Source organism: Ambystoma mexicanum, chromosome 2q, assembly GCF_040938575.1.
Source record: "Ambystoma mexicanum isolate Mex_15411 chromosome 2q, UKY_AmexF1_1, whole genome shotgun sequence".
NCBI lineage: Eukaryota > Metazoa > Chordata > Amphibia > Caudata > Ambystomatidae > Ambystoma > Ambystoma mexicanum.
The window spans coordinates 1213755778-1213770744 of record NC_090924.1 but is presented as its reverse complement, the minus strand read 5'-3'; the positions used below and the strand labels follow the sequence as shown (position 1 = coordinate 1213770744).

The window sequence follows — 14967 nt, the reverse complement described above, 5'->3', positions numbered from 1 at the left end:
CTCTGCCTTTCCTTTCCTTCCCCCAGAAGCTCATGGTATCTCAAGCTCTGGTTCTCTCTAGCTTGGACTATTGTAACAGCCTCTATCTAAATCTACCTGCCTCTATTCTCCGCCCTCTGCAACTAATCCAGAACAGGACTGCGAGACTTGTCCTTGGCCTCAAGCCCTGGGATCGTATCTCTCCAGCTCTGAAATCTCTCCACTGGCTCCCAGTGCAAGGATTAAATTCAAAACCCTCTGCATTGTCCACAAGGCTTTCTTGGGCCTGGGTCCAAAATACCTTCAGCTATCCCTCCGCAAATACCTCTCCTCTCAAGCTCTTCGCTCCTCTACCTCCAACTCACTCAGGGTCAGTCGTTTTTTCTAAGAAACGAGCTGGGGGTAGATCTCGGTCTTCGGCTGGGGCCTCCCTCTGGAACAGCCTCCCTGCCACTCTAAAACTTGAGGAGAAACATCTCCGGTTCCAGAAGCACCTTAAGACCTATCTCTTTTATTCTGCCTTCGCTCCCCCTCTCCCCTGCTGATCTGTTCTCTCTTGGCACCGTGCACCTGGCCACCCTTTGTCTTTTGGGCCCAGGTACCTGCTCATCCTGCCACCCTCCCGCACTGCCTCCGGGCCACCCCTTACACTGGGGTCTGTATCTGTACCCATACAGCCCCCCCTTTTTCCTCCTGCACTTATCAGACCTACCCTGTCTGCTGCCTTAAACCTAGCACTTGCAAATTGCTGGCTGCATTACCACTGTTTGTTGCCTTTACTATTTATTTATTGTTATTTATCTGTTTCTCCTCTGCTTCCCACTTTCCACCTCTCCCCCCTTCCATGCACTTTTCCCCTCCCCCTCTCCCATGCACTTGCGCGTTCTCAATGTCACTGGGCCTAGTGAGATCGCTTTTTTTTTTTCTCCCCTGTTCCCCTCCCTTGCCTTGTCGCGCTCTGAAACACTTGTGTACGAGCACGATAGAAATAAAATATCAATCAATCATTCAATATGATTGTTATAGAGGTCGCACATGTGGAAATATGTATTGTACCAAAAGTAGATTTTGTGTTCAAGAGGCTAGCGGTGGACTCTAGGCCTCATAAAGCCACACCATTAAGGTGACTCCCTGTTTTTCTCCTCCTATCAAGGCAGAGAGGAGACCTTGACCAATACCTATCAAAGGGGCGAGCTTAGGATAAACCAGCACACACACACCCTTTATCATAAGCATAAATGGAGACAACTCAGAAAGACAGACAGATTCACCCACTATCCCGATGCTGGTGGAGCACCCTGATGCAGAATTATCCATCTTACTTGCTCCAGACTCTAGAAACTTGGCTAAGCAGAAAGGCCCATTTTATAGCTGAACCATTCTCAGGCCTTAAATTCCAGAACCGGATCCCACCACCTAAGGGGAAGCTTCACAATACATACAGCCGGGCTGTGCTGTACTGTTTGCCCGCTGAAACAATTATCATCAGAACCGAAAAGGGCAGATCCAGTCCAGTCCTGCCGTGCGGTGACCAGAGCGCCTTGCTCACTGCAGACCCAGTCCAGTCCGGTGTGCCCAGCAGTCTGTCCTAATCAGAATCCCTGACCAGAATCCTGACGTTTCAGTTTAAAAACATATCTAGTGAGTATCTATAGATGGAACTGTGTCACTAGCATATGTACTGTCCATAGCCAATCCCTATCTTAAATCCATCCTATCTTGTCTTCAGAACCTGCATTGTTAGGAGTACTTTTGAATTGACTGAACTCTCTATCCTATCCCTCCTATTTTCCTCCTGTGCTAGTATTGTTAAACTATGTTTGCGCTGATATTTTTCATCTGAAGTAGGCGAGCTCCACTGCAGGCAGTTGCCCTGATCCAGTGGCTGTGTTCCTGTGTGGTATTCGTCTATTCATAGTCATCCTCTAGTGTAAGAAATCCTTTTTGTCATTTTAAAAGGGCATTCCCGTTTTCCCAGTCTTGCACCTATCTCAAAAAAACGACCTCCACTAAAACGTCCATAATTTCCTCAATTTCTGTGCTAGAAACAAACTTCTGCTTGTAGCTACATCCCCAGCTTTAAATCGCATCTAAAACCGCATTCCAAATCCATATAGTTCTCCCGTAATCGCGATGACCCCGCACTGGAAAGTTTGCCGCAAATTCCATTATTGGGAAATTCTGACACGTTTAAAACAGCTTTTGATTGCTTCCGACCTTAATTTTAAGATTTCGCATTGTTTCTTAGTCTCAAATCATCGCTAGTGTTTGTGTGTAACTATCCAAAGCGGCTCCAATAAGAATTTAAACAATTTCAGCATTTTAACCCATATTTAGTGTTTTTGCACATTCCATTCACAGATCACTTTAAAAACCATTCTGACCGCTTGCCAATCAATGCTGTTTTTCTCTTGTGTTTGCCGGTGGGAAATTGGGATTGATATTCTGTGTTGAATTCTGCCATTCCTGAATACCTGCTCTCTCTTTTCATCTCTTTACGTTGCCTGTTGGGGTGTTGAGGGGTGTGCAGGGGGAAATAGTAACCGCACTGCTATCTAATCTGAACATCCACATAAAAGTATCATTTCTGTGCTGAATTGTTTTGCTCACTATTACTCCTTGTGTATTAAAGAGATTATCCATTGTTACATTACCCTATTGGTGATCATTGTGTACCCATTAAAACATAGTGTGATTGAATTGTGAATAAATAAATATTTTAACTTTGCAAACCAGCCTGATTCCTGGTTCCAGGAGAGGGGTGTGATATGAGTGGTACATCGTTCATTATAAAAGAACTTTTAGACACAAAAATTAATAAGGATTTCAGTCGTGCATTGCATGATAAGCGTTGACTGTGTGCCGGATGGAAATCACTTACAGGAGGGGGAATGAAAGTGGCAGCAAAGGCTGCAACTGACACTCGCTTCATCGGTCGAATGACTGAGAAGGAGACTGGCAGTGCAGGCAGAGGCTTAGCCAGGGGACCTAAAAGATTCAGGTGAGGGGACGGGAGAGCATGGTCATACCAGGAGAGAAGTGTAGTGAGGGGGATGGAGCTGGGGAGGTCTGCTGAGATGAGAGCATCCAAGGTACCTCCGGCTGAGGTATATCAGGTGGTATAGCCTTATACTAAGAGTTGGAGTTTCTTTATTGGCCAAGGGATACGAAGTCCATTTGGGTGGACTTCAGAAAAACTGTCCTAACAGAGGGTGATCCAGCCAAGAGCAGGTTTGCAAAACCCTAGGTTCTGGAGAAGGGAGTAGGTCAGAGGAGTTGTCGACAATGGCAAAAGCGGCAGAGTGGTCCAAAAGGATTAGTAAAGAAGTGAGTTTGGAGTGGTCCGCATTGGAGAGTACTTATGGAATCCAAATTGTAGTGGCTCTCCAATGCCATTATTTTCAAGGCACTTATTCTGCTCCAGGACCACAACGGGGAAGGAGGAAAACAGGGCACTTCTCTGTCAGGACTTATGGGTCCATATAGGGTTACTTCAGAAGCGGCAGGACAGTTACAGATTTGGGGGAGGCAGTGGAGAGAGGTTAAAGAGCTCGGATGGTTTGTAAAATCTTCTGTGGCCCTAGCTATTTTCTCCAGAGCATCCTGGATTGGTCTTGAAAAGGTGATGATGGTCTCAAACATGTATGTTTTTTAGAGTACTGCTTCTTATTTATACCATTAGGCAAAGAGTGTCATTCTTCTAGCTTCCCCTTTTTCTCATGTCCTTTTTCCTCCTTATTGCTCCACTCCTGAGTCCCACTAAAGGTGTAATCGATAGACTGCATTGCTAACATCATATGCCAAAGCACTATGATGGGCCAGGGAGAGGTGGGACGGTGAGAGGACCACCTCCCAATACAAAAGGACTCTACTCCAATATAACCGAAGATAGTCTGTCCACATAGTACAGCATAAGACACAAGCAGCATTGCTATTTTTGCATAGATATTAGTAACTACAGGTACACGGGAAGGCCTGCGCGGTAAATACGGCATTGCATACACTAGGCCCAAATTGTGAGACAAGAGAACTCCCCAGCCATGCCCGAACTCCAATGAGGACAGCCCACACCCCCAACTGCCAAATCGTCTATTCATTGTTCTAACAGTGTTGCAAAGATGTTTGAGAGGAAAGTGCCCTAGAAGGCCGCGTTCACAGACGCGTGTGTTATCTCACACTGGCCAAAGCATGGCCCGTCCCATCCCCGGGTGATCACGTTATATAGCCCATATAACTGACTAAAACTTAAGACCTCTGAATTCCATTGCACCAGGTGCCCGTTGACCACCAACCCCAAAGTAACAAGTCCTGGGATGTTTAAAGAGGACGGGACATTGTTGAAGCGACAATTGTGTGATTTGTATTGCGAGGGATACATTATAGTTCAAAACGATGGTGGAGACCTTGGAGCTAGATGGCCTGGAAGGGAGAGAGTGAAATGTGTGTGTGAAGGTTAGAGTTTCCCAGAACCTCCTTTATGTATGTCTTAACTCCTGCCAAGTGCACAGTATGAGTGATAAAATAGTTGTATGGTAGGAGTATAATTCATTTGTTTTCTGACTTTCGACATAAGAAGATTATCACTGCAGCACCCATGTGATGGAAGACGGACGGACTGGGTTGGAACCAATGGCATGGCATCCCTTATGGGGTAGGCGGATCATGTATAGTCGCACACCAACCAGCCGCGCAGGTTTTTACCCAATTTATTGCATCAAGTATGACAATGTTTTGCTTTATAAGATTCTGCGTGTACTACTTTTAGGCAGAAAGTTCTTAGCAGCAGAGTTCTTTGCTGTTGCTCTTATCTGCTTGTAATATTAAAAACTTGTTAGCCTTATAAAATCGACTTGGGCCTTTCTTCCCTAGCGGGTTGTATTCTCTCTGCTGTGAGCGTTCAGGGACTTGCCTTCACTCATCAGCTTGAGTATGTCTGATTGTTGGAACTGTTTTTCTGAAGTCCAACTAAGGGCTTAGTAAAACCATTCAACTGAGACAGTACAATACTCCACTCTTAGTATAAGGCTGTACCTCCTGAGTATATGGTAGAGTAGACAGAGCAGCCAGGCTTATCTTGGGGTGGAGGGGGGGAGAGGGATGTAGCTTGGTACAAATAAATTGTACCATACATATAGTCCAAAGAAACGCTATGTATTGTGAAAATGAAGGGTTTATTTAAATACAAGTAGGCCAAGATGAAACTTGGGTAAATATGTACTGTCACATTATATATAAACAAACTTATAAAAAACACAACACTGTGCTTTAAAGTACACAGACCAAAGCATAGACCTTGTTCAGAAAACAAACAGTAGCTCTAGGCAAGTCAGACCTTATTAAACACTTCAGTATAGGATGCACCTATTCATGGGAAGTAAAACCACAGGTTACTTTTAGATTACCTTACAGTAAGTCAAGGGTAGTAGACCCTGTCAGTCATACAGTGACACTCAGTTAAGGAATCACATAATCAACTTCCTTCGAAACACAACTTACTTGATGTATAAGCGCCTTACAAATGCACAATAAATACATTAAATAAAACCTTTTAACAGGATACTATTCTGAATAGTGGAACACAGATTCAAGGAACAGTATAAACCTATAACTACTTGTATGATAGCACACAGTTATTTGTTACTCACCAAGCTGGAAGGTGTGCGTGACCCAAACTTGGATCGAGATGTAGGATGAGCCGTAGATGTCTCCAAAAACCCAGTTCCCCTGATTTCAATGAATCAGGCTTCCTCTTCGAGAGGGGCTTTTTTTCACGATGTACCACTCTGCTATTTATGTAAGAACAGACAGAGTAGTCTATAATGCAAAAGAGCGGAATTTAGCGCACCGCCAGACCAATGCTGCAAAAGATACAGAAAGGTTTTGAGTATTATGCCTAACTTGTTTCTTTTTAAATTATTTCTATTTAACACAATAGAACTGCCGGTACCTGAGATAGTGTATGTGAGTAGACCTGAGAGGAAATCATGGACCAGTTTCAATAAGGAATACAAAATCCAAATAGTGGATGACGACAGGAAAAAATAATAAAGAGGGAAGGTTAGTATAGGGAGGACAACCCGAATGGCATGAGGGACGCACTAGGGCCGGGTTGGTGCATGTCCTGGAAAGCATTCGTAAATACACTTGCGTAGAAAAACAAACAGTCTCCCAGTATGCGAACACAGTTAATCAGGTAGTTGGAGCAAAGGCAATCCTTGATAAGCAGCATTGGTAGGAATGGACTTATACTTCCAAACAGATGATTCAGATAGAACAGGAAGAAAAGGACTAAGCAGCGTCGCGCTGAAGCAGATCTCAGCAGATCTTGATCGTAGAGCCGGAACTCAGATGGAAAGCAGAGGCGTTCGTGCAAGCGTAAGTTGTATGGAAACTGGAGTCCAGTTTTGAGCGGAAGTGAAGAGCCGCAGAGCCGTAGAACTGAAGGTTGAGCGGGGAGGCTCCTGCGGTTTAACGGCAGTAAAGGAAAACTGCATGTGAATAGAAAAAGCCGTGGCAACAAGTCCGTAGGGTAATCCAGATAAGCAGAAACAGAGTACAAAGCCGAGGTCTGGTAACGAGAGTTCAGAGTCAAAGGTTCACGGAGGGTAATCCAAGAAAGGCAAACGGTGCCGTAGGCGGGCTGCGAAAAGGCACGTAGTAACGTACTATTAGCAGCAACGAAGTTCCCGCGGCTGAAGGCTTTAAGGAACAAGGGGGCGTGGCTTTTGTGTAAGTGAAGCACGTCCGATCAGCTGACTAGCACGTTTACGTGACCAGAACAGTTTCCAAAGCAACTTGTAACGATGCCAAAGCAGATTCCATGGTCGGGAAGTTCTTCGTAAGAAAGCCCTTTGCTGCCGTAGTGTAACATTATACTATTTAATATACAACAACAGTTGCTTTTTAGATCAGTGGAACACAGACTAGGGGAAGCAACAACTATTTACACTATTTTTGGATGCACCAGACAGACCAAGGTCAGCTACACCTACAGAACACTTTTTAAGAATGGCACACAGCTATTCTAGGCAGGTAAAACCTATGGTTTGTAATATACTATTACAGTTGTTTTTCAGATCAGTGGAACACAGATTGAGGTAAGCAATAACTCTCTAACTTATTTTAGGATGACACACAGCTATTCAAGGTAAGTAAAAACATATGCTTTTTAAAGGAGCCATCAGCATCTTAAAGGTAGGTATACAATTTAGACTGTTTTAGGATCTGTATAAAACAGACCAGGGAAAGCAAAACCCAGTGTTACACTTTAAGAATGACTCAATGTTATTCTAGATGGGTACAACCCAAGGCAAACCTATTCTAGACGGGCTATACAGCAGGTCAGGGGAAGCAAGACCCAGTTGGTGAACGTATACACTAGTATTCTGGAAGAAATCATTCAGTGAGGCCAACAGCATTATTTTTGGGAAGAGGCACAACCAATTCACAGGTGAGTAAAACAACCTTGCATATATAATTTTAAGAATGGCACAACACACATTCAAGATAATTAAGAACTTTTGTAACTGTCCACTCTGAGTTAGTAACCAACTAACATTAACAGTAAGTACTTTTCAAACACTTGTTATTGTTTTCAAGACAGAATCAGTTACTTATCCAGTCCTTCCCTAGTCTATTGCATGAGTTCACTCAGAGGCAGAAGAGGGACCCTAGTGTCCAGGCGCCAGCTGTAGGCACGGTGAGATAGGTTTCTGTTACAGGACAAAGTCAGAGTTCCTGTGGAAGACTGTTCAAACAAGTAAGTAGTTCACAGAATACACCCTAAAGCTTTACAGAAATCACACAGGCTTAAGGTAACTAAATACCCAAGCCAACACACAGTACCTTAGCACAGAAGAAGAGTTGCAGCAAGAAGACTTCAGGATCTGTAGCTAAAAACCCATTTGATGGATTCTTTTGTCATTAAGTTGCAAGACTGGATTTTGGAAGGGATTTTGTAGGAAGGACCATCGGGGAGGGCTCCAGACAAGAGTTTCTTCGCAGGTTGATGCGGCTCAGTGGTTTTGGCACCCTTTTCAGGAGCCATAAGAAAACTGAATATCGCTGGTCGGATTCTCATCACTTGCAAGATCCAACACTCTGATGAGGAGACTTTCTGGACTTGATTCATGTCTCTGGAGGTCCTGCAGGATGCCACCAAAGTTTCAGCTCGATTTGGAATTCTGAAGACTATGCACTGCACTACGGCTCAAGGTTCCAGGGTATTGGGGTATTGCAGCCCCGCATGGTCGTAGCATGACGTGGGATGGCTCAAAATGCAGGTCTCCTTGAGGCTAGTGGATCTCACCAGGCTCTGGGTCGGTGTCCTTTTCGGGATTCCCCAGGTCGATTGGAAGGAAGGGTAACAGCAGGCTCCGCTTGCACATCAGGCGCTCTGGTCGCTGGAAATCGCTACGGTCGTCCTTTCTTCATCTTGCTCTTTGGATTCAGCTTCAGTGGTCGACTTGTCAGCAGCTTTCGGGTTCAGAGTTTTTATCAAGAACTACAGCACAACTTCTTCATCTCTCCCTGCATTTTACAGCAAGGGGCGGTCTGGCATCCAATCAGGACAGCCAGCCACCCACTGGGAGTATGTTCCTTTCAGTCAAGGTGAAAGGCTTGGGGCTGCAGAGTTTTGGGCTCCTCCCTCGCTTCCTGCCTTTCCAGACACTCTGGAGCCTGGACGGGGAAAACACAGGATTCCTGCCGAAGACAAAACGGCCACTGAGGTCGTTCCTACCTAGAATGGCATGGAAGACCTCAGAAAAAGCAAGCACACAAGAAATGGCGAGAAAAGAAGGAACCCACCATTTTAGCAAAAGGTGGCTCTTATGTGCATTTCCGAGATAGAATTAATTCACCCTGATTAATGAAGACTAAAAAGTCATAAACGTAGTTACACTGCCACCAGCGATTCAAGAAAACTTGCAATTGTAACAATGTTACCAGGTAAGTAAGATAGGGGATACATTGTATCCCCCCGCACTCCACATAAGGTGGGGTGTGCTGGCTCACTATATAACATGTAAAGGGGTGATCAAAATCCCTCTTTACTTCTTGGGAACTGTAGTTCACCCAAGTACATGACAGAGAAATTAACAGAGGAGCCCATAGGGAAAATGTTGTAGGGAACTAGAACTTCAACCATATACTAGGGACAGACATAAAAAGCTCACCCATAAAGAGTAAAAGACTTGGTGAGCAGTGAAAAATATTTCCCTTCACCTAGGGACAAGGTGAAATAGTTACCTAGTCAAAGAAAAACGTTCTGCGGTTGACAAGGGTAAATATGATTTATCATTGATATGAAAATCTTACCTAACACTGATGTGATACATTTCCTGTATGCTCCTAATGTCCTGCCTACCCCTGTCCCATCATACTCTTCTGCTCTGCTGTCTCTCCTATTAAGACTCGCCAAACATAGCTTTAGTGTGTAGCTGAGCTTCTGCATACTCAGAGTTTTCACACTAAGAAGTAGGCATGTCTCTGGTCATGTGGAAAATCCATGCAGTTGGCAGTAATGTCTCTCGCCCTTTTTAGTAATGAGCACAGCAAGTGTGAGAATCACATCTCTCAGAAATATAAGCTGTTGGAAGACAAAATCTCCCAACCCCCTCCTTTCTGCCCCCCCCTCCAGCAGGCCCTAAGGACACAGTGAGAACTTCAGTCTAAACCTCAGATGGCAAAGCCAAATCATCCACAACCTGGGCTACTGTAGGAAAGAAGGAGCCCATTTTGAGAGAACGTCTACAATGCTAACTCCAAATAAAATGTACCTCTGCATCCCGTAAGCCCTCCTCCACCCAGGGAAATAGCACCATGGCTGGCATCAAACCTGGACATCTGGGATCCTTCTTCACTCAAGTTAAACCCTCTCCGAAAAAAGTAGCCCTTATAACTTTGCACTCCCCTTCCGTCTGTCCCTCTACAAAGGATCTAGCAGCCCCTTTGGGAGCAGTCTAACACTTCTTTGCCCTGTAAGGCACTTCCAAGCATAGTGGAAACCAAACAAAAGCAGATAGGAATTTCTTCACACCAAGCAGGGTAATCTTATTAATCAAAGTTGCTAGACTAGAATTAAAAGCTAGTACTTTCCTCCTATAAGAAACCTAGTTTCTTAAAACCCATACATTTAGAAACTGGATATTGAAAGCAGGAATTAAGCAAAACTCCACAATAATTCTCCATACTTGCCTTTTCGAAAGTCTACAGGCACATTTAACCTAAGGATTGACGTTTATGAGCATAGGACCCACCTTCAGAAAGCTCCCCAAACTACTTAGTTTATTATAACTGCTCAGATTATTACCATTTCAACAATGTCCTTGGTAAACATATAAAAATCAAACAAAAAATAGAGCAAAGATGAATACATAAAAGCACAGCAATACATAGTTAAAAATCTTTAAAGATAAAAACAAGATAAAATATCAAAATCATTGAGCGCACAGCGACATGGATTAAAAAGATACCTACAGATGTGCAATCCTGATGATTTGCTTTGTAAAGCACAGCAGTGTTGCTGGATATATGCTTTGATTTATACACAAGCTCACATTTTAAAGAGTGTCCTTTGTAAAAATATAAATAACAACCATAAACTCATTACATCACAAGAGCTAATAAATGCTTTCTCTTTAGCCAAGCCTTATGGAGGTGTTTTTGCTAGTGAATGAACCATTATTTCATAATTTTTTCACACATGCAATAGATCTTGCTCTGGCTGCAACAAACCTTCTCTGATACGTTTTCCTTGGAGTCAAATATGCAGGACAGATTAAGGTTAAATTAATTTCATTTTCTATTGAGTGCTGACAATGATGACCTTTATCTGAGATTAGCAACCCATACATGTAACCTCTGTGCCAAGTATTCATAGCCTGTACTTGATGTATAGGGATTTCGCAAATTAAGCATTCACATAATCTAGATGCCTTTCTAAGCCTATCACTCTTTCTTTGACCAATAGGTGTGGGGTAATGCTGAGCTTTATAGTCAAAGGATAACCATCTCATACTCGTGGTAGGTTTATTTTATGTTTTAATAGCTTTCATAGACTAGTCCAGCACTTCTGGAGTGGTACAGAGCTTGTCCTGGTTAATTTCACAAGGTGTTTGTGCTGGCACCAAGGTAGATTTTCTTTTCACTTTAGTGGGTCAGCAGAGCATTTACGATGTCCCTATATTTTCCAGATTCTAGCCCAGTAGACTATGAGTCTTATTTTGTTCCTGGAGGCTCAATTACACAGGTTAAGCTTGGTGAACCGAGAAATGAAAAGGGTGCTTGCTGGAATCCCTAGTAGATTTCTTTAGGTAGCCACCAACGACAGTCAACAGAGTTCAGCACCATAAACAGTGGCCTGTTGAGCTTGAAGTGTATACGTTTACACAAGCACAGTTAACCTAGGGCTTAATGCCTGTGAGCAATTCATAGTACCACCCTTCAAAAGACTCTCCATACCACATAAATATCCTTTGCTAAGAACTTCCAGGGGTATCCCAAGTACAAAAGGGAACCCCTCTGATTATTCTCCAAAACCTCTACCTTGGCATCTAATATAAACTTGCTTTGAATTGCATATTTTTTCAATTGCTCCAAAATACCCACCTACATACCCAGGTTTTGTGCACAGTGCCCTTGTACTGTTCAAGTACCTACAAACTCGTATTCCATTTTCAAAAACCTATCCTGCCACATGTATCACCCAACTAACTGGTTCTGCAGCCTAGTCTCTATTGCCTTCACATCTGTTTGATGTTTTCAGTGCTCTTCCTCATCTCCACGTGCATCACGTTGTTAGAATGAAGTTATTTCTCTTTCAAGTACTCTTCATCCAAACAGTCACTCACAGCTTTGTCACCTTTACTACTAATATGAGCGAATGCTCTTGTTTTGAAGAATTCTTCACAACCTTCCTTCTGGTATGTCTGCCATCCTGCAACAATCAAATACCAGTGCATTATGTTTGCCAAGGGAAAACAGGTGTGCGAGACTCAAACATTTCCCAGGCTTGTTTCTCGCTCTCCCTTTCCCTCCCACTCTCCCACCAGACCAGATGGCGGAAGCAGTCCCAGAAAAGGATGCTTTGTGCTCAACTGGGCCCACAGCATTGTTTGGAATGCATTGATATGTACATTACGGGAGCTGATGTGTGCATCTGTGCTCTGCTCATGGTATTCAGTAGAAAAATAGCTTGTGGACTAGTATAGAAATTGCTGCCTTATAACAGATGCATTTTCGAACACAAAAACGAATGGCTGTGCCCCGTTCAAGCTTGCGTAAGCCTGTTGGAATTGGATGCTGTATAAACATTGTCTGAAGCTCAACAAGTTCCATACAGCACTGTAGTAAAGCCCCTTATCCAAAAGCTCCCCGGCATTACAATTAAAGTATTTGATTGTTACAATCTCTGTTTAGTGTGTTGCAACTGTGAAACACTTCAAATTAAGTCGTTTAAAACAGATTGAGAAATATAGTAAAACACACCTTAAAACGCACTGAAACAGTGAGGAGCTAGCTTCTATATTGAAAAGTCACTTTCACAGTGCCAGGCTGAATGACTTCCTTCTCCTGGCTTTCACAATGCTGTTCCCAATGCTTGGGGAAAATCCCTCCCTTAGCCAGGTCTTTCTTGGGCTTTTCACAATGGCAAGAGATGTACTCCCTTCTCTTGGCTTCTCTCTGGTTTATTACAATGTTCACAATGCCAGGGGGGAATGATTCCCTTCTCCTGACTTAATAGGCAGCCCTGTTATACTCTCCTACTGGGGCGGCCTTGGGTTCCCAACCCTTCTCTCAATGGTTTCCTTCCCATAGTTTCACAGACCGCCCTGGTGTACTCTCCTGCCAGGGACTGCCAAGGTTGCTAGACCCCTGTATATTGCTTCTTTGGTTGTGGGTCCTAGACCCCTGTTATTAGCTTTCTCAGCTGTGGGTCCCAGAACCGTATGCTTTCTTATGCTGGAGTCCACCAGTCTAGTTCACTACCCTGCCAGACACTAACGAGGAAGAGGATCCTTGTGATGCTTCCCCTTTTGGCTTTTGGGTGCAGGACACCTCCTGCTTGCGGCTTTGTTCCCCTAAACGTGCACTCCAGCGGTCTCCAGAATCTGATCTGGTCTTTCTCTTTCTCTCTTTCTTTTTCTCTCTTTCTCTTTTTCTCTCTCTCTCTTTCTCTCTCTCTCTCTCTCTCTCCCTCTTTCCCCCGCTCTCTCTCTTCTCCTTTTCTCTTTCTCCTTCTCTCTCTTCTGTCCCTCCCACCCCCCATGGTTTTCCCCTCCTCTATTTCTTATTGGCTCTGGGAAACACTAGACTGCTCAGCTTGGTTCCACCGGACAATCGGTACTGTTCTGCACCTCTCCCTCATTCCAGTACTTATCAAGGATGTTCTCTGTAGGCAGTTCCTATTCTTTCTTGTCTCGATACTTACCAAGGAAGTGGAACCTTCTACTCTACACCGATACGTAGGTGTATTGGGCACAGAGGTCGAGGATGGGGTAGGCAGGGTGAGTGGGTATCCGGTGCTGTGGTTACAAGGGTTGGACTATCGACTCTACACAAGTACATGGAAGTGTGGGGGACTAGTGTACTGTGCCCCGGTGATGAGGATGAGGGAGTTTGGAGATGTGTTATGGACATACCACATTTTCTCTGAAGAGTCATCCCTAGTCCCACAGGGGTGGATCCCTCCCCATGATATCCTCCCACTGATATCCTCCCAGGGGGACTATCGGGTAGTGGCCTCACATACGTGACCTTGTGGGAAGAGGCTCCCCCCTAGGGGAGAAGAGACGACATCCGAGGATTCGTCAGTGTTTACATTTAAACCAAATACCAGTGCAGCTTTCAGTCCCTATTTCTGTTCAAGCCAGAAAGGGGCAGAATCATGTGCCCTTCCTTTTCCTGATGTATGTTGAACAAAATGATACTAAAATTTCACCAGATTGTAGGATCAATCAAGATATTGTAGCGGCTACCACTAAATAAAGCTGCGCCATGGGAGATGTAAAAATGTTTTCTTTATCTGCATCAAACATCTACTTTGTTTTTCATGTATCATGCTCTGCCTCGCATCACCCAAATAGAAATGCTTGCTGGCCTTGACTGATGCTAGCTATCATCATAGGTTTTTCCATATTTTTTTCACAGCTCCTGGTATATCAAAATCTTGACTTCTATATAGCAATAATTGACCATTAACAATGAGTTCTGTTGATGTCAAATGCTGTGTCACTTCCATCAGACCCATCAGCATTATTTAATGTTATGTGCTTTGCTGTATGTGACTGGTTGCCTTCAACATTTCATATAAATGCCTTTGCCAGTTCCTCTTGCTCAGAAATTAATAGTTTGGTTCTTTTGTTGTAATTCACAGGTGATTTATTGTGACCAGGATTGCCAGAAGGCACACTGGTTTACTCATAAAAAAGTCTGTAAAAATCTCAAGGCTGTTCGAGAGGCACAAGAGGCTGAAGCTGCTAAAATGCGTCAACAACAGGAGCATTTGCAGAAACAAGGTTGGTGTGGTGTTAAAATAGAAATCTACTCTAGATTGGGATTGACCTCTAACCGTGTGTTAATGGTTTGTATAGAGAATTGTAAATAGACGGCACAGTTGCTTGAGTGATCATTGATATAACTCAATAGTCTTTCAGCTTACGCATGGGACATCTTTGTAAGGTGTGATATCAGCAGTGAGTTCGACCAGGGTAGGGTCTACTGTTAGGGATGGCCAAATTTATATCTCTGCAAATGTAGTGTTGTCAGCGGGGCTCCACCATGAACCTCTCGCTCCCACTGGACTATCCAATTGTTGCACCATTAAGCAGTATTCCCATAGAGAATGTATTCTTTTACAAGTACCTATAGAAATGGAAGCCGGGTTAAGGCCCCATCGGCATGGAGAGGGCTGGAGCCCCCCACCACAGACCAGGACGTCGCCACGAGGACCTGCGGATCGACTCCTTACCAGCCCTGAAACCCCCC

At 44.0% G+C, this 14967-nt stretch overlaps 1 protein-coding gene across 2 annotated transcripts in view; it reads left to right on the top strand.

Annotated features, from left to right (window-relative positions):
- Window positions 1–14967, top strand: part of ANKMY2 (ankyrin repeat and MYND domain containing 2) — a 422909-nt gene that overhangs the window by 305600 nt on the left and 102342 nt on the right. For both annotated transcript variants that reach the window (XM_069648608.1, XM_069648609.1), the window contains one exon: window positions 14357–14498. In XM_069648608.1, the coding sequence (XP_069504709.1) occupies window positions 14357–14498 (142 nt within the window). The remainder of the gene's footprint in view (window positions 1–14356; window positions 14499–14967) is intronic.